We start from the raw sequence: 27,038 nt of genomic DNA, 5'->3' as shown, positions 1-27,038 counted from the left end.
AGTCAATAGTTTGTGATTTCCATAATTTTAACTTTTGGAGAAAAAAAAAGTTGTTGCCATTTCTAATAGCCTTCTTTATCATAAAATGCATGTTATTTCCGTCATAAACAGAGTTTTATTTATATATTGCATTTGATTAATCGTATCAGTAAAACGACATCAGAGTGTGTGATAATAAAACAACAATTAAACAATGTACAAAACAAACATAATCAATACATTATGACCATGCAGTGGGTCAAAATAACAAGCAATAGACAGTTGTACGCGTGATATATCAAGCATTCAATTGCCGTCGGCATCTAACAAAATTTTAAATTTAATTTAAACTATTTAACATCTGTTGTTTGATTTAAATCGACAATTTCATGTCTAAATAACATCAAAAGTTTTATTTTTACATATACTACTAATTGCTTATGGGTGTTTTCAACTTTTAGAGTGGAGAACAAATACGGCATCATGACCATGCACCACTTAGGAAAGCACAGTCTGAAGCTGTACTTCAACACTCTAAAATATTAAAGCGACAACCAGCAGTCTACTATGCAGAACATCAAGACAGTTCTGGTATCGCATTAACGCCGTTGCAGAAGACAAAAGCATTCAGAAAAAAGAGGGCTATGTCTGTTCCAAGCCAAGACACGCATTCTGATGTATGTATAATACGTCTTATCTTTATGACATAAATGTGATTTTAAAACATTTTAAACTTAACGTTCGTACATTAGTTTGGGTAAAAAATATGCCAGGATATCGAGAAACAATCACAAATTTTGTATGTCACACCAAAAACGAACCGACCAAAGTACACTGGTAAATTGTAACTCAAACGTTTGCGGAATGGTTAGAAGTTACACCAAAATGTATTTAGGAAGATTAGATAGTTTAATTGTTCGACCGTCACGGTAGATTTTCATCAACTTCTGTAACATACTACCATGTCAAAGATCTTCCAAGATTTAATTAAAACCTAGGGATTGCTGATCTTGTTATTTCGTTACAATAGAATGCAATTAACACTATTATTGCCATAGGGCAAACTTAATGTTCCCTAATTGTAGACACAATAAAAAAACGTAACAGTAGTATATCTCTGGTCAATAGTTAGAATTCGATAAAGATAACATAAATCTTGATAACAACCTCAAACCGCGGGATCACATCAATTATAAGAAAACAGAATGGGTCAAAAATGAAAATGCGACAATTATTTTTCATTTAAATAGTTCTATATATCAAATTAGATAGAGGATAACGGGCCGCTTTGAAAAAATAATGAATAAAAAACAAAACGCCACGAACTGTTCTACATGTATCAACATCGAGATAATATCCCCTTCATATTTTAAGACTGTTTTTGCAATATTTGAATAGCTTCATCTTAAAATTTTACACTCTAGTATAATTTAATTGTTATTCGGTCTCAAATGAATTTAGCTTCTGAAACACTGACAGCGAATATGTTATAGATAATGCATATTCTAAGGTTTTTCTTGTCATAGAACACACCGTGGGGTGTCAGGATTGATCAAATGAAAGACCGACCGGAGGGAGGTCTTTCTTTGAACAATCCTGACAGCCCGAGGTGTGTTCTTCGACAAGAAAAACCTTAGAATATGCATTATCTGGCTTATATACCGTCAAAAAATATTTATTTTATAAAGATTTGTAAAATTTAGTATCCTTTTTTACCGACAACACTAAAGTGGGATATTCCTTTCTAATTCGTTCATGTTTTAATACGCCCTGTGGCTCATTTAAAATGTGAAATAAAACTCACTAAATAATTTAGATATAAACCTTTTAAAAATTGTCATCCATACACAATAAAAATATTACTGTAACTGCATGAAGTAAGACACACATGTATTGTTACCATCCGATAACGGTGTATGACAAATACAAGACACATTGTAAGTTATTTATTGTACCACTTAGCTTATGGAAAAGGGGGAGGGAATATGTTTTTTTTTTCTATTTGTTATGTTATTTCTATCGCGGAAAAGTTGTTATTTATTTAACTATTTTACTTGAATCGAATGAAAAATTCAGAAAGATTGTCTTTCGAATAGCAATACATTTTATTAAAAGATAATCAGGATAAAATTATATACCCTCCACACCCGACCCTTTCGTGAGTTACGTTAATGTTATTCTATAGCATATAAGATTATTTTTATTAGTTGATCATTTGATAGAGTGAAAGGTATACATAAATTTTAAAAAGATAAGAACTGACACGAAGACGAATATAAATACATGTAGGTTACAGTATGATTTTCTATTCAGTGTGTATCGTTCTGAACATGCATGAAATATTTGCCACTGGACGTTAAGAAAGCAACCAAAAATCAATCAACCTCGAATATGTTAAATCTGGATTTATTTTATGAAAGTCTGAATTAAAATTCTTCTGACATATATGATAATGTTTCTTTAGTCTAAAATTAAATTGCGGGACAACCATGACGGTTTCTTTTACATCTATTATCGGTTGAACTTTAGAAAATAAATTTCCAAATCGGCAACAAAAAACTATTACATGAATAAAATTTTGAAGTATATCATATATTGCATGTTTATCAAGGAAAATGATGACCTTACACAGGTCATTTTTTATGCCTTGGAGCATATACCATTGAAACATGGTATCGTCCGGGTTGATTCTGAAAAAGAATGACATGACGTTCTGAAAGAAAATAACTCCATATAGGTATATAAGATCACATATCTCCTCTGAAGATCTCAAATAAAATATATTACTTCTTGAATATTATTAGAACTTTTTATACTCTGTATTTAAACAACTTTATAATTAGACTTGTTAATTGTTAATTGATAGTATAGGCTACACCACAAAAAGCGGGACTGAAGAAGAAAACAAAAGTTGATCCGTGTGCTTGATTCTTTGAGATATAATGAATTCAAAATCTTAATGAAAAGGATTCTCCCTAGATGTTTCGTACAATTAAAATTGCCAGGTTTGTTCCTAATAAGGAAAAAGGATTTTTATATGATTTTCAAATGTGGCTTTTGAAACTACATGTACATGAAAAAAGATTATGAATAAAATGTTTTTAAGATTCAAGGCTTCTTTCCGTGTAATCGCTATTAACAAACACGTAGGTATATATTAATACACCATGCATTAAAAGTGAAGAGAATAAAAATATGATAGGCTCTAATTCGCCGCACAAAAGTCTAACACTGCTAGAAATATATCAGACTGACCTTTAAATTTCTAAAATGAATAAAAATAACACAAGGTAAATGTTTCCTACTTGTAACAATGTTCTGTAAAGCTCTGTGAGTTATGTGAATGCGATAAAACAGTTCGTAAAACAAATCAGAAAATAGAAAGATCGCTATTGATCAGGTAGTGGCATACAATTTGCATTTTAAATCTATTTTATCTACATATTATCTTTTTATTGTTTCAATATACAGTTTTGAAATTAATAAGTTTGTTTATTTTACTTGTAGCCTTTTTCAGAAGATGAGGCCGAAATGGAAGTTTTAAAGTCTTCATAATTTAATACCAATTGTTCAATTGTGGTGAACTAATTTAAAAAAAACCAAACAGAATAACAATATAATGGAATACACTTTTTACTGTGAATTTTTGTACATACTTTTTGCATACTTGGAAGTGAGATATTAAAAATTGAATATATATTGCAAGTGTCCAAAAAAGCATTGTTGTGGTTCACGTCAGGGATAACACAACCTAACAAAATAAGAAACCTAGCGACACCTAAATGTTAACATACGGCCTTTCTTCTCATCTTGATCCAGGTGATGAAATACAATACTATCAGTACGGCATAAAAAAAAATGTAATAATAATGGCAAATGAATTCGTGGGATATTTGTTATTTGTTATTGTTATATTATAATTAAAGCTGGTTTTTTTTTTATAATGTATTACATATATTATATTGGAAATTTTGTGTATGTCCCGAAAAAAGCATTTAATTATTCAAGTAATCACTTGATGGAACGATATTTCTGAAGCAATGTGTACGTTTCAAATGTTCCAATAAAATGAAATTATATTTCTGACTAGGAACGGGGGGTTTCTTAAGTAGAAAATTGTGGATAAAACCTGGATATATTAAAGGGATAATTGGCATGTTTATTGTTTAGTTCAGGAAGACACACACAATAATTGCTATTATGATTATTTTCAAAAGCGGTGCTCCGTTATTCGTCGTTTTTTTAAAGTTAAAATCACCCCTTCGTAGATTTAGAGACGCCATCACGAGTTGGTTGACCGTTATGGAATAACCGTTTCACAAATGATATCGGATATGTTCCTTACGTCGTAGCTACAACATAAGGAACATATCCGATATTATTTGTGAAACGGTTATCCTCATGTGGCACCCGTCATGTTGCACATGTTATAACAAATTCGGTAAATATTCTAATTCGGTAAGTCACAGTCATTAAAGGGAAGAGCAAAATGATGGGTGCCTCATGTTGAGCAGTTTCTGCTTACCCTTCCAGAGCACATGAGATCACCCCCAGTTTTTTTATGGGGTTCGTGTTGCTTATTCCTTAGTTTTCTATGTTGGTTCATGTGTACTATTATTTTTCTGTTTGTCGTTTCCATTTTAAGCCTTTGCGTTCTCTGGTATATTGCATCCCTCTCTTCCTATTGATTGCAATAAGAGGGATCCCCCAAGTTTTTTTTATGGGGTTCGTGTAGCTTTAATCTATAAGTTTGATTGTCCCTCTGATATCTGTCGCTCCACTTTTGTACATATTTCGCATAATCCAGCAGAGATATGACGAAAAACAACTAAAACAACACAACATTGGTTTTACCGGTATCCCGATGCGATTGAATTGAAACTGACGAGTTTAACGGTCTTAGACGTTATAATGTAATGACTTGGCCAAGCAAAATTCCTTGAAAGACATGTGTATTTTCATGTCGAGCACCTGTTATCGGCTACGATTCGATGTTTGGCTATTTTAAAGTTTGACACCGGTTCTCACCTTTTTAATTCAATTCATTATGTTTTCAGTGTTCTATGTAATCCTTTTTCCAAGTGTAAAACCATTTTTATTGTTGTATAAACGAGATAACTTTTGTAGTAAACTTTCACTTTCACTTCAGTCGCCATTTCCGGCACAATGATTTTAGTGTATTGATTATGCAAATGAGGTGACCTGTGTGTAACCTCAGTGAACTTTATGTACCACTAGCGTAAAACAGTGTATGAATACTATAGTGGCCGTAGATTGATTATTCCAGGATTATTGTATTAAAACGCTATTGTTTGTGATTGTAAATGATACTAAGATGATTTTTATGTTCCGTAAACATGTTGTTTACGTTTTTATGTACTTAATTCTAGCAATCGGGGATTATTTTCGTTCTTGTCAGGCCCGTTCACAGTTCCCCGTTCGTTTCCCCGATAGCTTCGTCGGGTATATAAAGCTTGCACCTGTTTGTCAGGGGCTCTTCCTACTTTGTCAGACCTACAGTGATGTTGCCAGGTTTTCGGTCAGTTGATACAGTCGATAGCTGAAGTTTATCTTATTTCTATCATGATTTTCATGTAGTTTAAGCAGTTTTACTGCAGTTTAGAACGTTTTGGACTTGTTCTGTTCATTATAAGTCTTTGTATTCTAAGACTTAGATCAGAATCAAAAATGGATTTAATATAATTGTACATGTACATATAAATAGCTGGTCTATTTATTCAGGCTAGATTTGCTAACCTGTTTCTTTTAGTTAATCGGAATAAAGTTACATGCCTTCCCCATTCCCCTTTCCCCTCCCATTTTGTTAAGGACATTTTGTTAAGTATCCTGTTTGCTGAGATTTTCCAGCATTCAGAGAGAATATTTGTTAATTCTGAATATTTGTTAGGTTAGGAATTGTAAGAAGCTAGAATAGTTAAACTGCTTTGTAAATAATCTCAATCTCAGCGATTGAAGTTGTCTTCCTGTGCTTACTCCAGGAGGCTGAAGTCATAGTATTAAATATAACAAGTTAAGGTTATTTTTGATGTATAATTTATTAGAAGGCATAGATATAATATATGTTAATGTTATAGCATATTTAATAGTTTATTGAAGACTGTAGCAAATAATTTAGATAGAAACTGTAATATTGTTAACTGAACAATCTGTGAATTTACTGATAAAACATCTTTATGCTCACATTTATCTTACTTTTCCTTGCTGAAAACACATAATACGCCATTGTTGTCCAACTGGTCTCTGGTTGTTGTCCTTAGACTGTCTCATGAGAGAATAGATCTTCTTGTTTGACTGAGACAAGAGACTATTCGATTGTCAGATAGATAATATTCATTTGTGGAATAGTCTGATGGTACTGTCCTGGAAGTTTCCACTTCTTGAGTGTTAGTTTATATGCGATTCCAGGTTATAGAGGTGCAGCCTCTATTTTACAGTGTAATGCTGTTCTATAAACTACACGATAGAAAGTGCGTTTAGATACACAGACTATTACGTATTTGAATATTCGTTACCCCTATTGTTCTCGCTATTTGAGTTTCTTGTTAAATATAAAGTAAAGTTAATGTGTCAGAAGTGTTTTAACCCTGTTGGTCTAGTAATATAAAGTACACCCGCATTTAAATCACCCATTCTCTGTTTTAGACTAGCTTGTTCTAGTCTATTGAGGTTTCCTGTGTACCTGTAAACACAGGTGGTGGCAGCAAAGTAAAAGACATCCGTTTGGCCAGTTATTACATTGGTGGCAGCGGTGGGATACTTAACAGTTACACGAGTATCCAGTGATACAAACCCATACTTAGAAATAGTAATACGAATAAACAGAGATGGTGAAAACAAGATCAACCAGAGACCACAGTGGTGAAGACACATATGACACAGAAGTAAATACTGAGTACAGTGAAGATTTTGAGTCATCTGATGAGTGTCCAGCAGATACCACAGTCGTTCAAAGACCAACCACGAGCCAGAGTGCTCCTATGCTGAATTTGAGAAAGAAAACGAGAACAGCTAAAAATCTGAGGTTACAGTCCACAACACTTAGAGAAGCTATGCCATCCTCCCCTACCCCACATGGTGTACCAGAGAGCCCAGACAGATCCAAAAGAACTAAAAGTATGGAACTCCTGGAAGGTGTCACCAGCGTCATGAGAAGTATGATGACAGAAATTGTGCAGGTCATGAGAAACATGACCGAAACAATAATTTCAAGTTTGCAGGGCCAAGCAAGTTCCCCAGTAAAGCAACTGACGAGGAAGAGCCACAGAGGCAGGTCCTCTTTCCCATCAGCTATAAAATCCCCAAGAAAGAGTAATAGAAACCGCCTTTTTAGCTCGTCTAGTAGTAGTTCTAGCGGCAGTGATTCCGAGTCCAGCAGTGATGAAGAGAGGAGTCCCCGGGTCCCCAAAAGTAAACAACAGAACAGTAATAGACTACCCATTTTTACGGGAAAAGAAAAGTGGAAGGTTTGGTTCAACAGGTTTGAAGCTGTTGCCAACCTGTTCAACTGGTCCAAGAAAGAAAAGTTGGCCGAATTATTGCCTAGATAGCAGGGAACAGCCGGTGACTTTGTCTATGACCAGTTGTCTAGTAAAGTTACCCAATCTTATAGGAGACTGGTTAAAGAATTAGAAAATAGATTTGGAGAGATAGATACCACCAAGATCTATATTTCTAGGTTCAATGGTAGACGACAACATACTGATGAATCAGTACAGAATTTTGCTGCTGAATTGAAAATGCTGTACGACAAAGGTTACCCCCACAGAGACCAAAGGACCAGACAAGAAGACTTATTAAGGACTTTCCTTCTAGGGCTTCTAGATGAGAGTGCCAGGATACATGTGGAACTGAATAAAGAGCCCAGCTCCATAGAAGAAGCCGTGTATTTTACTGTACACTACCAAGAAACTTCTCGTTACCCTAATGAAGTCTTTAATTTCTCCAAAGGTTTCAACCAGGGTAACCGAAAGCCTATTCGTCAGATCCAGCAGCAAGATTCTGTACAGAGGCAATTTGATTCCAGACCTCAGAAAGTCAAGAGATGTTATAATTGTGATCAAGTTGGTCATTTTTCTAGGCAATGTCCCCTGCCCAAGAAGTACAGGAATGCCCCTAACCAAAATGGAAACAACAGACCAGCACCCTTTAACCAGAATGTACTTGCTCCTTTCTAGCCAAGGCCAAGAAATGATAATTTTGGACCTGATACCCGTTCGAATCCAAATGCCCCTAACCAAAATGGTAACAACAGACCACCATCTTTTAACCAGAATGTACCTGCTCCTTTCCAGCCAAGGCCAAGAAATGATAATTTTGGACCGGATACCCATTTGAATCCAAATGCTCCTGATTTTGTGAATGACCAAGACCCTTTAAACTAAAGACGGTCAATTCTATGTGCCGAGAAGAGACCCATGATGAGCATGAAAATGGCCGGAATATTTATTTTGTTGATGTTAATGAATCAAGTGAGTTTTCTATTGTTGATGAAGAACTCAAGGAACCCCAAATTAAAATGTATGATGATCATAATGTATTGACGCATCAAGTTGAGAAATTTATGGCAGAGACCCAGCCTGAAATGGTCCATATTGAAATATTGGACCATATCCCTAGTATTAATATTGAGAAATGTACGGCAGAATCCCAGCCTGAAATGGCCCATATTGAAGTATTGGACCATATTCCTAGAATTAAAATTGAGAATTGTACGGCAGAGACCCAGCCTAAAATGGACCATATTGAAGTATTGGACCATACCCCTAGTACCATATCCCATGATTTTGTGGAGGAAAAACAGCTTATTTTAGTGGAGTTAGGTCCACCAATAGAGTTAGATAATACAGCTGATATTATTAATACAGCAGAACCATGTATTGAGATCAAAGAGGAGATAATTTTGCCTCGAGACCTTGAAGATATTGATATTTTTGAAATTTTTGAAGATTCTGAAATGCAGGGGTTATTTAGAACAGAAGAACCTATATTGAAACCAGTTTTAAGATTGAAAAGAAGTCTAGACAGGATGGAATTTATATAGATGGAATGATTAATTATGTACCCACTATTTTTACAGTGGATACTGGAGCAGCCAGAACGGTTATATCTGAAGAGTTGTATTTTAAAATACCTGAAGAAGTCAGACCACCTTTGGTACAGTCACACTCGCTTATTGGAGCTGATGGGAACCCACTCAGGGAGTTGGGAACAGCTGATTTTGGAGTGAGACTTGGAAATTTCAGTTTTAATATGGAGCTTGTGGTAGCGCATATTGCGGATAGCGTTTTGCTAGGATTAGATATCCTTGTTATGGGCAAAAAGGGTCCTGCTGAAATAAAGTTGGCTGACCAAGTTTTATTATGGAATGAACAAAATATTCCATTTAAATTTCTTGGTGAATTTAGTAAAGTTAGAAAGGTTGTAGCTGCTGACAGTACAGTTGTACCAGGATATAGTGAGCTTATCTTGGAGACTTATATAGAGAAAACAGATTTAGACGGTTGGTTGTCTCATCAAGAATTTTTGAAAGAACCATCGGATGATTTTATGGAACAATCTAGTTTAATAATCTCTACCTGCCTAGTTGATCTTGCCCGTCACGTGACGGGTACGGTTAGACTTATGAACCCTTTAATAAATGAGGTGACCATACACCAAAACACAGTTATTGGTACTGCTCATTTAAACGAATTCCAAATTATACCCTTAATGAATATCGAAGATACCTCTGAGAATAAAACATCAAGATACTCGAGTGTTCGACGATTACCCCTTTATCAACCTGAAAATACCCCGTTAGAGTCTAAGATCCCAGAAGTTGAGGGATCAGTACCAAAGATGAGACCTGAACCTAAACCTAATTTTGGTACTAGTTATGGGAAACCAGATGAAGCTCCCAGCATTTGCGGATAAGGAAAGAGAAATTGTCCAACAGATGGAAAGACAGGGTATTATTAGGAAGTCCACGTCACCCTGGGGAAGCCCTTTATGTCTTGTTTTAAAGAAAAGTTCCACCAATACCATTAAAGTAAGACCCACGATAGATTTTCGCTCGGTAAATAAACTATGTCAGGACGACGCTTTCCCCCTTCCCAGAATCCAAGATTGCCTAGATACAATAGCCGGTTCCACCCTTTTTACTTGTGTAGATTTACTATCTGGTTATCATCAGGTCCCAGTGAAAGAATCTGATATTCCCAAGACTGCTTTTGTTACTAAATATGGACTGTACGAGTTTACCCGAATGCCCATGTGACTTAAATCATCCGCCCAAACTTTTCAGCGTTTGATGGAGTTGGTACTCCAAGGCCTGCAATGGTCCATATGTCTTATTTATTTAGATGACGTTATAATTTTCGGCAAAAATTTTGTTGAACATATGGGAAGATTACGATTGGTACTACATAGAATAAGGGAAGCCGGGTTAAAATTAAAACCGGAAAAATGTCAGTTTTTTCAGACCGAAGTTAAGTTCTTGGGGCATGTTGTGTCGGGGGACGGTGTTAGACCAAATCCAGACAACCTGATGAAAGTGAGGCAATGGGACGCTCCTCAATCCGTCACTCAGGTCAGGCAGTTCCTAGGACTAGCCAGCTATTATCGAAGGTTTATACAACATTTTTCCCAAATAGCTTCCCCCATGATTAATTTAACAAGAAAGGCGAGAATTTCATTTGGTCCCCAGAATGTCAGGAATCTTTTCTCAAAATAAAAGATTTGTTGATGACGGCCCCAATAGTAGCATACCCAATAGACCAGGGGGGATATATCTTAGATACGGACGCCTGTGACACCGGCATTGGTGCTGTGTTGAGTCAGGTACAGGAAGGTCAAGAAAAAGTAATTGCCTATGGAAGCAGAACACTCAACAAAGCGGAGAAAAATTATTGTGTTACTGATAAAGAGCTGCTGGCTTTACGCTACTTCATAGAGTACTACCGACAATACCTTTTGGGCAGAAAGTTTTCAGTACGGGTCGACCACCAACCTTTGATTTGGCTTTTTAGTCTAAAGGAGCCAAAGGGGCGTATCGCCAGATGGATCGAAATCTTATCTGCATATGATTTTTCAATTATACATAGACCCGGAACGAAGCATGGAAATGCTGATGGTTTATCCCGTTGTCCCCAAGAACAATGCCTATGCTCTGAAAATGACACTTTAGAAAGTTTAAAGTGTGGACCCTGTAATAAATGTGTTAAGAGATCACGAGAAATGGAGAGTACTCTCATAGCAAATAACCCCAAATTTATTGTCCCTATTAGGGCAGTTACAAGAAGTGAAACTGCTAACTTGGAACAGAAGTATTGGACGAAATGGAAAGAGAAATATAACTCTAGCCAACTGACCCAGTATCAAGAAGATGATGCGGATATACGCCCTATTCTTGATGGCTTAAGAAAAAATGAAAAGCCAACTGATTTGACCCTGAGTAGCCCAACAACCAGGCATTATTTTAACCTGTGGGACTCTTTAACTTTATTAAACAATGTTGTTTATAAAAAGTTTTACCAGAGTAATGGCTCTGTTCAACACCTTCAATTGTTGACCCCATCCCGTTTTATATCCGAAGTGCTAACGTTAGCTCACGATTCCCCTTTATCCGGCCATTTTGGACGGAAGAAAACCCTTGCCCGTATTAGGCTTGAATTTTACTGGTACGAGATGAAAGACGATGTAGCCATTCACCTCTTGAAATGTGACCAGTGTGCCCAGAGCAAGTTCCCAAACAAGAAGCCAAGAGCGCCCATGGGATCCATTTCAGTAGGAGCCCCATTGTACCGAATATCCATTGATATTGTTGGCCCCCTACCCAGAACAGTTCGGAACAATAAATACTTCCTTACAGCTACTGACCATTTTACAAAATGGACAGAAGATTATCCAATCCCTGACCAAACAGCTGAGACGTGTGCTCAAAAGATTTTGGATGAATTTATAGGCCGTTTTGGTTGCCCTGAAAGTCTACATTCCGACCAAGGAGGCAGTTTTGATAGTGAGATTTTTCAGCAATTATGCCAAATGTTACAGGTTAGGAAAACTAGAACCAGCGCCCGTAATCCCAAAGGTAATGGTCAATGTGAACGAGTCCACAGAACAATACTGCAAATGCTACGAGCCTATTTAAAGGGAGACCAGTCCGACTGGGATAAACATTTAGGGTGTCTAATGGCCGCCTACAGATCCAGTGAGAATGATTCGACAGGTCTTACCCCTAACATGTTGATGCTTGGACGCGAAGTCAAGACCCCCCTCAATTTAATTTTTGGCTACAATCAACCCGAGGAAATCAGCGTTTCGTTTGGAGACTATGTGTCCAAGCTAAGACATAGAATGCGATTAGCTCATGAAATCTGCCGACGTTTCATGTTGAAAACAGCCAAACGAAGAAAGGACCACTATGACGTGAGATTGTCCCTTAACAGCTATAAAACTGGGGATCCAGTTTGGCTACTGAACGAAATCAGAAAAGAAGGAGTTTGTCAGAAATTAAAACCTGTTTATGTCGGGCCCTGTATTATTTTGAAGAAAATGAACAGTTTAAATTACTGTATTCAACTTGACAGGGATGGACCTGTCAAAGTCGTTAACCATGACAAGTTGAAACCCTACCAGGGGAACCGGTATCCGGAATGGGGCTCCCGCGCAGTCAAAATATACAAACGTAGTAAATAATAATAATTTTGATGCTGTTAATGTTGATAATGACCAAATTTTAACATTAAATATGTATCCAGTTAGTTAGTACACAGTGAATATGATTACCTATTTAAACCAGCCTTCTAAACGTTAGATCTCCTCAATGTTAGTCCAGATAGTGTTCTTTCACCTCCTATATCCTTGGCCGATCATCATCCTATAGTTAATTAGCCAATAGTTGCCCGTGTTCAACCAGAATGTAAATTGGTATATACGACATTTGTCTTATGTTTCGTTCCTCTTTTTCAGCACCATGGATTATGATAGAGGAAGGGTTTACCAGTGTAGTAAATGCGACTTCGTTGGAGAGAAGAGGGCCGCCATTAAGCACTATGCCTGTAAGCATTTTGGCGAGAAGGAGCACCTACTCTCCTGTGAACTGTGTCATTTCTCATCAGACAATAGGCAGCTCATGAAGAGGCATGCATCATTTTATGTGCCTCACAACAATGCTAGACTTTTTGCCACCGAAAATGGTATTTACCGTGGGAATGATGAAGTCTATGTCAAGGAAAATCCCAACCCACAACAGGTTGACCCTGAAATACACCTATCTAAGTGGGAACAGGAGGCATCCTTATTGTTTTGGGTCACAAAGAAAAAACCACAGCCCTGTGCTGCAGCTGGATCTGCACAACAATCAGTTCCTTCAATTGATCTTCCCGTTCTTAAGTCAGCGTTGGCCTCTTATTTTGGCAGTATCCCAACGTCCCTTCCTCCATCTTTTAACTGTCCGCCTATACCTGCCACACTTGAAATTCAACCACTGGATCCTGAAGTTGCTGAGACAGAGGTCTCCACTGAGTTCCTGGATACTAGAGTGGTGGTGGCTGAGGGGTCTGACCTAGCAGACCAAATCTTACACCTCTCAGACCCTCCTGCTATGCCATCGCCACTTAAATCTCCAGAGAGCTTGGTCCCGAGACCTTCTTTACCAGATTTTGTCATGCCACCAACATCTGAAGTGGAGGAGAATCTGATGCCACAGTTGCTTGGCCTGAGTCCGCTTTTATCCCTGCCTGAACCTCCAACTGAACCGATTACACCCATATCAGAGGATCCTCATTCTTTACAATCTGCTTTCCAAGAACTGATATCTGCAGTAAATAAAGGAAACACATTATTAGAAAAGATGAGTAAGCAAATGGAGAAGAACCATGATATGATGGAGAAGGTTGAAGTGGCGGTAAGGAGAGTTAACATGGCCAGGCCTAGGTCACCCGTAAGACCCTATTTTAACAACCGTACTTAAAGACGTCCCCGTTCCCCTGTGAAGAGAAGATTTATTCCCGAGAGGACTGTTTCCCCGTCCAAGAAGGTGAAGTCATGTGTAAGAAGCCCCCTCAAGAAGAAGACCAGTTACAACAGAAAGCGGTAGACAGTAATGCCCTTTTTATGTATTGTACATTGTTATTATATTTTTTTATTGTAGTTATGTATATATACAGGTAATTGTAATAATATATATTCTATGGTATGATTACTGAGGTCTTCCAGTAATGCTTACCATTTTAGTATTAGCATATCTAGTACTATCATGACTGTAGTTTAAATATCTAAATTTAAACTTTTCAAACTTTTATGGAATATAAGGAATCCTTGACCTTATATTCTTATTCCTGAATGTTAAAGTAATTGTTAAGGGTTTTATTGGTTAAATTTTAACAGGATGAGACATTCTGAAAATGTAAGTCCTGCCCCGGGTGGTTTTAAAATATTTAGACATTAGTGTATTTAGACGAGTGACAGTTGTAGTGTTGCTTGTTATTAGCAATATGTTTATTGCTAATATTTATGTATCAAATTTTTATGAGGTATAAGGAATCCTTGACTTTATACTTTAAATCCAGATTGTAGTCAGTAAAGTTATGTTTGTTGGTTAATTTTTGTAGGATGAGACATTATGAAAATGTGAATCCTCAGATGGGTAGATTTTTGAATTAATATTGATATTGTTAGATAAATTTTGATAGCGACATTAATGTGTTGCTATATTTTTACAAGTTGTAACTTGTAATTCTTATTGTACTTTGCCAAAGTACTCTAGTGAAATTGAATGTTTTGAGATAATGATGATTTTTGAATTGACATTTAGATAAATGGACAAGTGTTTTATGACCATATGGTATTGTTATGAGATAATTACCTGTAAATAGTTCTCAACCTTGGAAGTAACATTTGTTCCTTCAGTAAATAGTACATGTGGATCTGTTACCTAAAATTGAAAGCAAATTTTCAGACTAATTCTTTAAATGGCTAGTATTTAGAGATATGCTTAGATCAAAGGCTTTTTGATTTAATTGGAAAGTTAAATTACCATGTTGTTGGTTTTATTTAAGTCAAGGGCATAAACATTTGACTTTGTAATTTGTATTGTGCCATGCTGCAAATAGATAATTTAAATGCATAAAAAAAAATGCATTTGTTATGTAGGAATATGATATTTATTGTGTAATATTGATGAATGAGCAGTCAGAATGTATTTATACCAAAGTTGTATGAAAAGTGAGTGCATGTTTGTGAATAATTTAAGACTGTAGTTATTTATTTACCACGTGCTATTGGAAATTGATTCTAGTCAAAGTTATTAAGTTTTTGAAGTTTAAAGTTTGTTATTGTTGAAATTATATTTTCTTTATAATATATGAGCATAATGATTCACGATAGTTTTGTGTTTTCGTGAGGACACTGAAAACTTAAGTGGGGAGCCAATGTAATGACTTGGCCAAGCAAAATTCCTTGAAAGACATGTGTATTTTCATGTCGAGCACCTGTTATCGGCTACGATTCGATGTTTGGCTATTTTAAAGTTTGACACCGGTTCTCACCTTTTTAATTCAATTCATTATGTTTTCAGTGTTCTATGTAATCCTTTTTCCAAGTGTAAAACCATTTTTATTGTTGTATAAACGAGATAACTTTTGTAGTAAACTTTCACTTTCACTTCAGTCGCCATTTCCGGCACAATGATTTTAGTGTATTGATTATGCAAATGAGGTGACCTGTGTGTAACCTCAGTGAACTTTATGTACCACTAGCGTAAAACAGTGTATGAATACTATAGTGGCCGTAGATTGATTATTCCAGGATTATTGTATTAAAACGATATTGTTTGTGATTGTAAATGATACTAAGATGATTTTTGTGTTCCGTAAACATGTTGTTTACGTTTTTATATACTTAATTCTAGCAATCGGGGATTATTTTCGTTCTTGTCAGGCCCGTTCACAGTTCCCCGTTCGTTTCCCCGTTAAGAACCGTTCGTTTCCCCGATAGCTTCGTCGGGTATATAAAGCTTGCACCTGTTTGTCAGGGGCTCTTCCTACTTTGTCAGACCTACAGTGATGTTGCCAGGTTTTCGGTCAGTTGATACAGTCGATAGCTGAAGTTTATCTTATTTCTATCATGATTTTCATGTAGTTTAAGCAGTTTTACTGCAGTTTAGAACGTTTTGGACTTGTTCTGTTCATTATAAGTCTTTGTATTCTAAGACTTAGATCAGAATCAAAAATGGATTTAATATAATTGTACATGTACATATAAATAGCTGGTCTATTTATTCAGGCTAGATTTGCTAACCTGTTTCTTTAAGTTAATCGGAATAAAGTTACATGCCTTCCCCATTCCCCTTTCCCCTCCCATTTTGTTAAGGACATTTTGTTAAGTATCCTGTTTGCTGAGATTTTCCAGCATTCAGAGAGAATATTTGTTAATTCTGAATATTTGTTAGGTTAGGAATTGTAAGAAGCTAGAATAGTTAAACTGCTTTGTAAATAATCTCAATCTCAGCGATTGAAGTTGTCTTCCTGTGCTTACTCCAGGAGGCTGAAGTCATAGTATTAAATATAACAAGTTAAGGTTATTTTTGATGTATAATTTATTAGAAGGCATAGATATAATATATGTTAATGTTATAGCATATTTAATAGTTTATTGAAGACTGTAGCAAATAATTTAGATAGAAACTGTAATATTGTTAACTGAACAATCTGTGAATTTACTGATAAAACATCTTTATGCTCACATTTATCTTACTTTTCCTTGCTGAAAACACATAATACGCCATTGTTGTCCAACTGGTCTCTGGTTGTTGTCCTTAGACTGTCTCATGAGAGAATAGATCTTCTTGTTAGACTGAGACAAGAGACTATTCGATTGTCAGATAGATAATATTCATTTGTGGAATAGTCTGATGGTACTGTCCTGGAAGTTTCCACTTCTTGAGTGTTAGTTTATATGCGATTCCAGGTTATAGAGGTGCAGCCTCTATTTTACAGTGTAATGCTGTTCTATAAACTACACGATAGAAAGTGCGTTTAGATACACAGACTATTACGTATTTGAATATTCGTTACCCCTATTGTTCTCGCTATTTGAGTTTCTTGTTAAATATAAAGTAAAGTTAATGTGTCAGAAGTGTTTTAACCCTGTTGGTCTAGTAATATAAAGTACACCCGCATTTAAATCATCCATTCTCTGTTTTAGACTAGCTTGTTCTAGTCTATTGAGGTTTCCTGTGTACCTGTAAACACAGGTGGTGGCAGCAAAGTAAAAGACATCCGTTTGGCCAGTTATTACAATAATACTTACATATAGTCTAGATATATATATGAAGAAAATTTTAAATTTACTGTTTAGAGGCAAAGGGAGGGCAGAGGCTAATGACTTAAGACAGGTGCAAACATTCGACATGGTTCAATTAATTTTATGAGACTTCCCTTTAACCCTTCCCCCTCCAAGAAAATGTGAAAATAATAAAACAAACAAAGGCAGGGCAGACGCTCATGACAATGGCCAGATGCAACACATTCTACATGGATAAATATATTTTATAAAACCTCACCACCACCCTGGCTATACCTCTAGAAAATGAAAAATAAAACATGTGTTGGGCCTTTTCGGTTTTTTTTTTTTTGCAATTGTATTAATAGTTTATTTTCAATTTATGGATTCGAATGTCTGTCTATCAATTGTATTTTTTGGTTTGATTTTATTATTTGCATTGTTCTGGTTTTTATTGTAAGGTGTTTTTTTTAGGAGGGGAATATATTCTGGCTCTTATACGGTATATTGAATCTGTTAGATCATATAAGAACATGAAGTATGATTGAACTTAAGACAACTACCCAAATATAGGCAATAGTAGTATACCGATGTTCAATATTCATAGATTAGCGAAAACAAATTTGGTTTACAATCTAGAACTATTGGACAAACTATAAGAGGAAACCAACGGAACCACAGACACACTGAGCTTCAAAAAACATACACCAACTAACTTAGAAATGGCAGTACGGTGACCAGTAGTTTTTAATGTTTGTATCAATTTAGTCTTTTGTGGATAGTTGTCTCATTGGCAATCATACCACATCTTCTTTTCTATAGTTGATATAAATTGTCATATTACTGACTTTAAAATGAAAATTTGAAGAAAACATGGTGGAATGAACCTGTTATAATGGCTAGCCTAACCCCCCGTTTATAAGTGAATGTTCAAAATATCACTAACATGACTGCACTATGTGCCAGGAATATAGAACAATTTATTGCAAGAAATATCAGGATAGAAAAATGCAGAAACATATAATATAATATACGTAGCATTACAATATTTTCACCGCCAAATAACAACAGACATCTCCTATGAACTTACGACAATACAACAGGACACTACACACAATACATCAACTACGTGTCACTGTCCCTCTGGTATCTTTCTTCCCTCTTTTATTAAGATTAAAATTATCACAGGTAATTTTTTTTAAATAATATCATGAATATAGAGTTGCTTTATACAGAGACACATACACGAATATAACTTTAGGATGGAGTTTGTAATGGTGCTATTTCATAAATTTTTAGCAAAGCTTACATAATGTGTATTTTGGGTTACCATATTGCATACAGCATGCGCAAAATCCATACGGTTTAGTCGGTTTTAATAGGCCTGAACATGACATAGTATCAAACAATTCAAAACAAAACAAAAAACAATTAGGCAATTAAACAGACAGCGACAAACGTTTAAGTGCATTATGTCTGCATCATCAGATTTGTTTGTGCAAATATAACACGTATGAATAAAAGAAGATGTGGTTATAAATAAAAAAAAACAGCAACCCGACAAAAAAATATTATCAACAGACAAGGCAACTTCATTAACAGTCAGATGTCTATATACCCAGATTCAAATCGTCTCCAGTTTAAAAAAAATGGAAAACATTTACCGAAGAAAACCAATCTGTTATCAACACCCGATATTATAATTGACAATATTTAACTACTTCACGGATCTATATTAAAGTACATTTTATACCGATATCATAGATCTTAAAATAACTTATTCATACGAACTGTTTTATCGGCTATACAAGATAATAATTAAAGGACTTAGTACTCAAACATGTGATTTCTTTCCACTTGTTGCATGTTAACATTTCTGGTTTAATTTAGGTAAGCAATTTAGTCAGACAATTTTTTTGATAACTAGGGACATTGTAAACATCTCCATATTTTCATATGCATGTTATTTAAATTTTTTTAATTTTTCCTAGTCTACAAAATTTGTATATCAATCTAACATGTAAAACTGAATAAAAGAAAGATAACAGCTATAGCGAAAATTAACAAACAACGGCTATGCTAAAAAAAGACGAATAGACAAATAATAGTATAAAAAAATAAAATCACAAAAATACTGAACACCGAGGAATATTCAATCGGAAAGTCCCTATTAAATCAAATGGCAAAATGAAAAAACAAAACTTATCAAACGAATGGACAACAAGTGTCATATTCCTGACTCGGTACATGCATTTTCAAATGTAGAAAATAGTGGAGTGAACCTGGTTTTAACATCACAAAACCTCTCACTTGTACGACAGTCACTTCAAATTCAGTTATATTTACAATTGAAAATGAACATGACCAAAACAACGGTTATCCGATGTGGATCAGAATCTGCTTACCCTTATAGGTCACATTATATCGCTCCTTTTTGTAAGTCGTTTTTTTTATGATGTGGTGTGAAAATAGTTGTTTTTCTTTTGGTTTTGTTTATTTTCTTTTGCCATTGCATGGTCAGTTTATTTTGATTTAAGAGTTTGAATGGCCTGCCGTTTTTCATTTTTGTTTTGTCTATCTTTTGTTTTAATTTCAAATTCATACTGGTCAATATGAAAACAAAGTATTAAACACAGGGAACAATTGACATTCTGTATTAGATTTTTGATACTAGAAGTCTTTCCTGTGAGAGTTCATGAAAATTTGCCATTCCAATTCCAATCTTCAAGTTGATGAATTTGTTCTAGAAAAAAGTAAAATCACAAAAATACTGAACTTAGAGGAAAATCAATTCGGAAAGTCCATAATCACATGGCAAAATCAAGTATCAAAACGCATCAAAAACGAATGGACAAGAACTGTAATATTCCTGATTTGGTACATGCATTTTCAAATGTAGAAAATGGTGGATTAAACCTGGTTCTATAGCACTAATCCTCTCAATTTAATGACAGTCTCATCACACTCCGTTATATTTACATTGATGCGTTAAATAAACAATAAATAAAATAGTCAAAATATGGGTACATTAGTCATCATCGTATGACAATTTTAAAAGGAACAATTTAACAGAACACAAAAACATCTACTATCTACGAACACATTCATTGATTTGAGTGTCTGGCGTCAGAAAATTTTATATATCACATAAACTTGTCGTTCAATGTGCATACAACAAATTTTCAAATTTTAATAGGCAATGTTAGCATACAGGGTTAAAAATTCAGAAGTATGTTAGAATAAATTTCAGAAATAGACCGAGATTTAAACTAGTCTAAAATTTAATATACATGTTAGATATAGAATTTATAAGAATAAAAAATAGTTAATTCCACTACGCGATTGAATGATTTTGGCGTTTGTGGTTCAACGTATATTGTAATTCATAATAGAAATATATCATAATGACATATAATAGAACTAAATCATACTGACGGGATCTTTTATAGTACAGAGTCACGTTATAAGAACAAACGAAACACAAAAAGTCGAATATACAAAACACACCACCAAAAAAATGAAAGCAATACAAACACATTGACGAGATGTATTAGTACCGAGCCACGTCAAATGAATATCACATAAAACCATTCAACAGTAAAAGTAATATTAATAATAGAACAAAGACAAATGAAAGAACTATAACAAACGTTGTTAAGATTATAAACAACATCAGTAGCCAGAATCTATACATCAAGACCATCGTGTATTATTTGAGAAGATGATACAGAATATTTATCGACAAGGTCTTGGTACCTTCCGATGAACTTTTTTAGAAAAAGGACGAGACGTTGTTTGACATACCCCTGTTTTATCAACTTTCTACTCAGACACTGATGACGTTTTACAAAGTCTGAGTAGGAGCTGCAAGCTCTTGAATATCGAATAAGTTGGGAAATATATATCACATATGCAGGTGAAGTTGGTATATTGCTACTAAGGTGGGGGAATTTTTAATTTGAAAATTAAAATCGTCTCGTTTGTCACAGATTCTGGTACTGAGATGACCGTGTAGGTCAAATTCGAGATATAATTCTAAAAATGAGGCGGAGGAAGCCGTGTCTGTTGTTTCTTTAATCTCTAGTTCTGGGGGATATATTAATGGAACCCAATCAGAAAAGTTCGGATAAACGCTGCAAAAAATCTGTTTTCATAAAATAAAAAGTCTTTTGGTTCTAGACCGATTGGTTCATTTTCAAAGGAGATATGTTGGTTCCCATCTATGAACGATACCAGAAAAAAAAAGGAAATCCGTTTGTTTCCACTCTCTTTATATTAACGGTTTTTTTTTTGGCTGTACGCATTCAATATGACATATCGTTACTGATATTTTAAAAACATATTAGTATATAATCTTTCTCATATCATTTATATTATCGTTGTTTACCTGACGAGATACTGTTTACAAATAATAATATGTCATTCATGTTTACAGCCATCATTAACGTAAATGTGTTACTGGGAAAAGTCAAAATCGTGTAACGCAATATATTTGCTCTTGCATTTTGTGCCATCGAAAGGCATTTTAAAATATATTTGTTATACTGTGTAAAAAGCACTATAGGGAACAGAAGTGTTTTGTCTGCTTTGAGAATAGATGTATGCATGTGTCTGTTATATTGTTTTATCTGTTTTCAGACTCTTTTTTTACAAAACGATACTTGTAGTGAAAAACCCAAGTGCATGTGTGACAATATAAATGTCATAAATCTGTATATATAGAATTAACGATATCTTTTTTATCCACCACAAGTGCATTTTTCAGGTAGTCATATTACTTGTGATTCATCCGATATATATCATTATGTAAATGATGGATATACAACACTGCAATAAAGGATATTAATTTTAACCAGCCATGTTAGATCACTATATGTCGCGACTTTTGTCTTTTATATTATTGGTAAGTTATGAAAAAGAGTTGCTTTTATTGGAACACAACTGCCTTTCATTATTTTTGCTTTTAAAGATAGCTTACAATAAAGCGTCGCGTAGCAGAGATTACTAGCACACGACAATACTTCTATCATTGCCGGAAAAATATTCTTTTTACAGAGATTCTTTTTTGGTTTTCACAGCAATTGTAAGTTCCAAACTCTGTTAATGATAATTGTCACTTAAAATATGCAATTCATGGGGTTTATATTTGTGCTTCGGTGATAACATGCTGTTGCTTCCAATTTGTAGTTGCTTGTTCGAAATTTATTACTTTGTTTCGATAAAAACATACTTTTTACTAAGTAAACATTTTTGACATTAGAATTATAGGCTAAGCAGAACACGAAGAATAATTTCCTTTATAACAATGCGACTTTGTGTAATGAAAATAACATACCATTCTGAATATGAAAATCTCGATATAAAATGAACCGATAGGATTATTACATATAAGAAAAAAACATCTGCTCGTTCATATGTACCAATCGTTATGCGAAAATATGAAAAGAAAGAAATAACAGTTTGTAGATTTGTAACGTTATTTTAATTTGTTATTTAGATGTGTGCACATGTTACGTTGTCTGAGATTATCGAGGCTCACGTAAGAGTCATCAATGCCACGTGTCATGACAATTTACATCACACGAATGATTGTTCTACTTATACGCTTAAAATAGGATATTACAGGTAAGTCGTTTGAAATCATTTTACTTCTAGAATAAATTTCGGGTTACAAGTGTAATTATGCATATTGTATTTTCTATAAGGTACCACTAGTCTGCCATATTTTTTCCTCAAAGACTACACACACTAGGGGGATACGGGTAGCTGTTCCTGTTACGAGAAATGCAAGTGTTGCATTACAACTAAAATGAAATATATATGGTCATGCGGCATACATTGACTTAAAATGCAGTTGAAAAAGATCGTCTTTTTTTTTCTCCTAATGCATGTAATGAATAAAGCAAAATTTTAATTGCTCCGACGTGCAGAAATTGGAGATATTTTCGATACTTCGTAAAATTACAAAAATGATTTTCTGCATTTTTCAAACCTAATTGGGTAAGATTTCAAACAAAAGTAATTTCAATCATATATCATCCCATCAGAAACCGTACAGGTTTTTAATCTGAGTACCATCTTGGAGTAACAAAAAATGCCAGTAAAATGTTAACAAACAATTGCGCTCTTGTAACCTTTTGAGATACGAACTTATATCTAGACTAAGGTTAAATGTTTTTTTGCAGCCTGATAACTCTGACATAACCATCAATTTACAGCAGACATACTAACGAATTGCCGTTTTTTTAAATAAAAATTTAAATATATAATGGCATGATATAATAACTAATCAATTATACATGAATAACAGTAGTAATACATGAATTATTAATACTGTTTATTTTACCATGTATCATGCTATAACCCTTTAATTGTGTTCAAACAGTGAAACGAAGTAACTACTTCTTTTTATAACAAAGGTGTAATTAGAATTCAGTTTTTTTTTGTGCTTTGTAGATGCATTGCAGATGATAAATTAATCCCTGGTAATCGTTTCGAATATGACTTTGGAATGAAATATCAATTCAATACAAGTGCTAAATTTATATTTACTCAAGGATTAGGAAAGGTATATTATGATAACCTATGGGACATGATTATAATGATTATTCAGCAGCGTATACTATTTTTTTCTTTTTTTTATCGTATATTTTGTATAAATTTACAGTCAAAATGATTTTTGTATGACCATAATGGTAAATTTTACTTCTGTAACATACATTGTGCTATTTTGCTATTTGAATGCTAAAAAATATAAAAAAATGGGCACGAAAAGATACAAAGGTTTGGAATTAAAGAATGACAACAAATCAAACGAAAAATGACACCAAAAAGACTTTAACTTATCTCACTTAAACATTTTGAATTAACATGTTATTTCGAAAAAGCTCTACGTTTTGCCTATATGCTAGTTGTTATTTGAATGATTTTTATTTTTCAAGACTGGTTTTGATTATATAATGGTGGTGGTGATGAACAACAATGTCAAAGGTTTCACGCCCGTCACGACGTGTGAGTCAACGAAAGATAAATCACGAGATGAAAATAGAGACTCAACTATAATCCATACCAAATCATATTTCAGTGAATCATCGTCTTTCAGGTACAGATGTATATATAATTGAGAATGGAAATGGGAATATGTCAAAGAGACTACAACCATACCAACGAGTAGATAACAGTCGAAGTCTACCAATGAAAATCCCGCATCTGTCAGCCGGCTTTAGCTGGCACCAGATTAATATTGGGTACTAGTTCAGCGAAAATTAGCGTCGTACAAAACTCCAAAACATATAAATAAACCTTAATAAAACAAAAAAAAACAACATGAGAAACAACGGCCAGAGGTTCCTCGCTTTGGCGAGTGCAACAATATAACGGGTTTAAACATGTTTTGGAGAGAAGACGAATAATAATAAAATTGAGAATGGAAATTGGGAATGTGTCAAAGAGACAATAATACGCACAGTAAATTCCAGTTACCAGTTAAGAAAAGTCCGAGACAGATGTCAGAATAGGTAACAAAAGTAACTTAGCAAAATGACAACGATACAACGGATCACTAGCAGTTACTGAATACCTAACCTCAACAGATAGAAAGAGTTTGTATTCATCAAATAAAAATTAAGCACAATCCTTTCCGTTAGTTATTTTGTATCATACCATCATTAACTGTGAAAAGAACATGGCCCGTATCAGGCCAACACCTCGTTTTTAGAATAAATGTGTTTATTTCCTGTGCAAATACTATATATTAAGTAAAACAACATGAATATCAAAATTTGACGTTCCAAATAAAATAACAACAGTATCATAAATATAAATTTTTCTGGATAAGTCTGGAGGAAATTTGGTAGCTTTTGATGTGAATGTCGTAATTTTTGTGCCTTGTAAAGAATATTTCCATTAAAGATTGAATTTTAAATACCTGAACGTATACGATGTATGTAACTTGATATATATTACCGAATGATGTCCTTGTACAGATAAACAATAAAGTAAAAGTTTCCAAATCATTGCGACTTTTTTCATTAGAATTGCAAAATGTGCCTTCTTTATACAATATAATGAAATTGAAGCTCCCTGAACGTTTTTGATTATAACTAAACTATACATCTAAGCGCGTAATATAATTTGTATTGGATATTCCGAGCATGTGCATCCTATACATGTTTTGTAATCAAACCTGTGTTCATGAACTATGTAGCGCATGTTCACAGCAAAATTAAAAAGTATCTAATATGTATTTTCATCATATTCAAGGATGTAACCAACTACGGATAATATATCTCTTTTTTTATTATTGGATGATTAAGTAAAACCTTTCGATTTATAGAATAAACAAATAATATTCTGTTACTTTGAATTTCAGTTTTGATATAGAAATTAAAACAGTGTGCCATCCGTTCTTTTGTTTTGGATTAAGCTGTGATAAATGTGGTAAGTACGATCCGGTTTAATAATTAACGTGTTAACGAAGTATTGATTAAGTATGTTATTAATGAATACCTTCTTGTTTTTCAATTACTTTACAACTTTTCATCTCGAGGATTGACTAACTATACAGTATGGAACTTACACATTGCTTACTATTGTACAGTAGTTGCTTAAAATGTTTTAATTTACTTACCCGTATTTTGCACAACTATTCTTGATCTGAGCTTCACTGATGAGTCGTATGTAGAAGAAACGACCCTGGTACCTTCAATTAATATTTACGTCATTAAGTCTTTGGAAAATGGTTGAAGCCATGACGTTGTCAGTTTATTTTTGATTTGTGAGTTTGACTCTCCCTCTGGTATCTTTCGTCCCTCTCTTGTTCCATATGTAAGTACACAATATCTTTATTTTTATTTAGTAAACAGTTCTTAACGTTAAAAACATATAATCTGCTGATATCATATTCAGTTGTTTTGTTTAATAAAAAATACTGATTTTATGTTTATACTATCTTCGGGTAAAAATTTCAAACCACTTTCTTATTAACATCAGTGTGGAATTAATAAATGAAATACCAAAACTACAAAACTTCAAGAAATATTTCAATCGGAAAGTCCCTTATCAACTGGTAAAATCAAAATTTCCAACATCTCAAGTAAATGGAAAACAACTGACAGGTCATAATCTTTAATTGATAAAGGATCTCCTAACGTAGAACACCGTGGATTAAACCATTACTAGACATCATTTAACTACAACACGAATGTATTTGATCGTAATTCAAAGCCATAAACTAAACTCTGAAATGATTAAGAATTCATGATTTATAAAGTTCAGATTTTCACATTAATTTGCTGAGAGTAACTGTACATGTAGTTTAATCTATTCACCATTCAGAATTGTGTACGCTTGTATAAAATAAGTATTACGAATACATTACCAAAACACGGGTTTAACCATGAGTGCAGTAAGTTTTTTTAGTTTTATTTAAGAGACGATCAGACAATATATGTTATATAATTTATATTTTGATTATGCTACTTCTGCATTACCAGCATCAAATAGAATGACAACACAGGATACCAGTACAGAATACATTACTAATCACAAAACACCATCTCATTCTTCAAGAAAGTTCACAAGTCGTCACAAAACAACAACGCATGGTACAACCACCGGAAGTGCTGCGACTTTTGTATGTTTTGTATATTATTACTATTTGATAATCACAACATTATTTGAAATTAAAAGTTTAAAGCCTTACACGTGTTACAACAAATATCGTGTTGACTATGGAGGGTTGTAAACTTTTAAAAAAAATGATCACACTAACTACA

General features: G+C 34.2%; 1 protein-coding gene and 1 long non-coding RNA gene across 2 annotated transcripts in view; both read left to right on the top strand.

Annotated features, from left to right (window-relative positions):
* LOC134699221 (uncharacterized) overlaps nt 1-3,901 on the top strand; it is a 31,902-nt gene extending 28,001 nt beyond the window's left edge. The window contains exons 11-12 of the mRNA XM_063560831.1: nt 441-656; nt 3,487-3,901. Of these exons, the coding sequence (XP_063416901.1) occupies nt 441-656; nt 3,487-3,534 (264 nt within the window). The 3' untranslated portion in view covers nt 3,535-3,901. The remainder of the gene's footprint in view (nt 1-440; nt 657-3,486) is intronic.
* Nucleotides 3,902-22,764: 18,863 nt separating this feature from the next.
* LOC134699290 (uncharacterized) lies at nt 22,765-24,358 on the top strand. Its single transcript, XR_010103547.1, has 3 exons — nt 22,765-22,887; nt 23,719-23,830; nt 24,204-24,358. It is a non-coding gene; the product is annotated as an uncharacterized LOC134699290 (long non-coding RNA).
* Nucleotides 24,359-27,038: the final 2,680 nt, after the last annotated feature.

The sequence above is a fragment of the Mytilus trossulus genome, unplaced genomic scaffold (genome assembly GCF_036588685.1).
Source record: "Mytilus trossulus isolate FHL-02 unplaced genomic scaffold, PNRI_Mtr1.1.1.hap1 h1tg000050l__unscaffolded, whole genome shotgun sequence".
Lineage (NCBI taxonomy): Eukaryota > Metazoa > Mollusca > Bivalvia > Mytilida > Mytilidae > Mytilus > Mytilus trossulus.
This window is presented reverse-complemented; position numbering and strand designations above follow the sequence as displayed.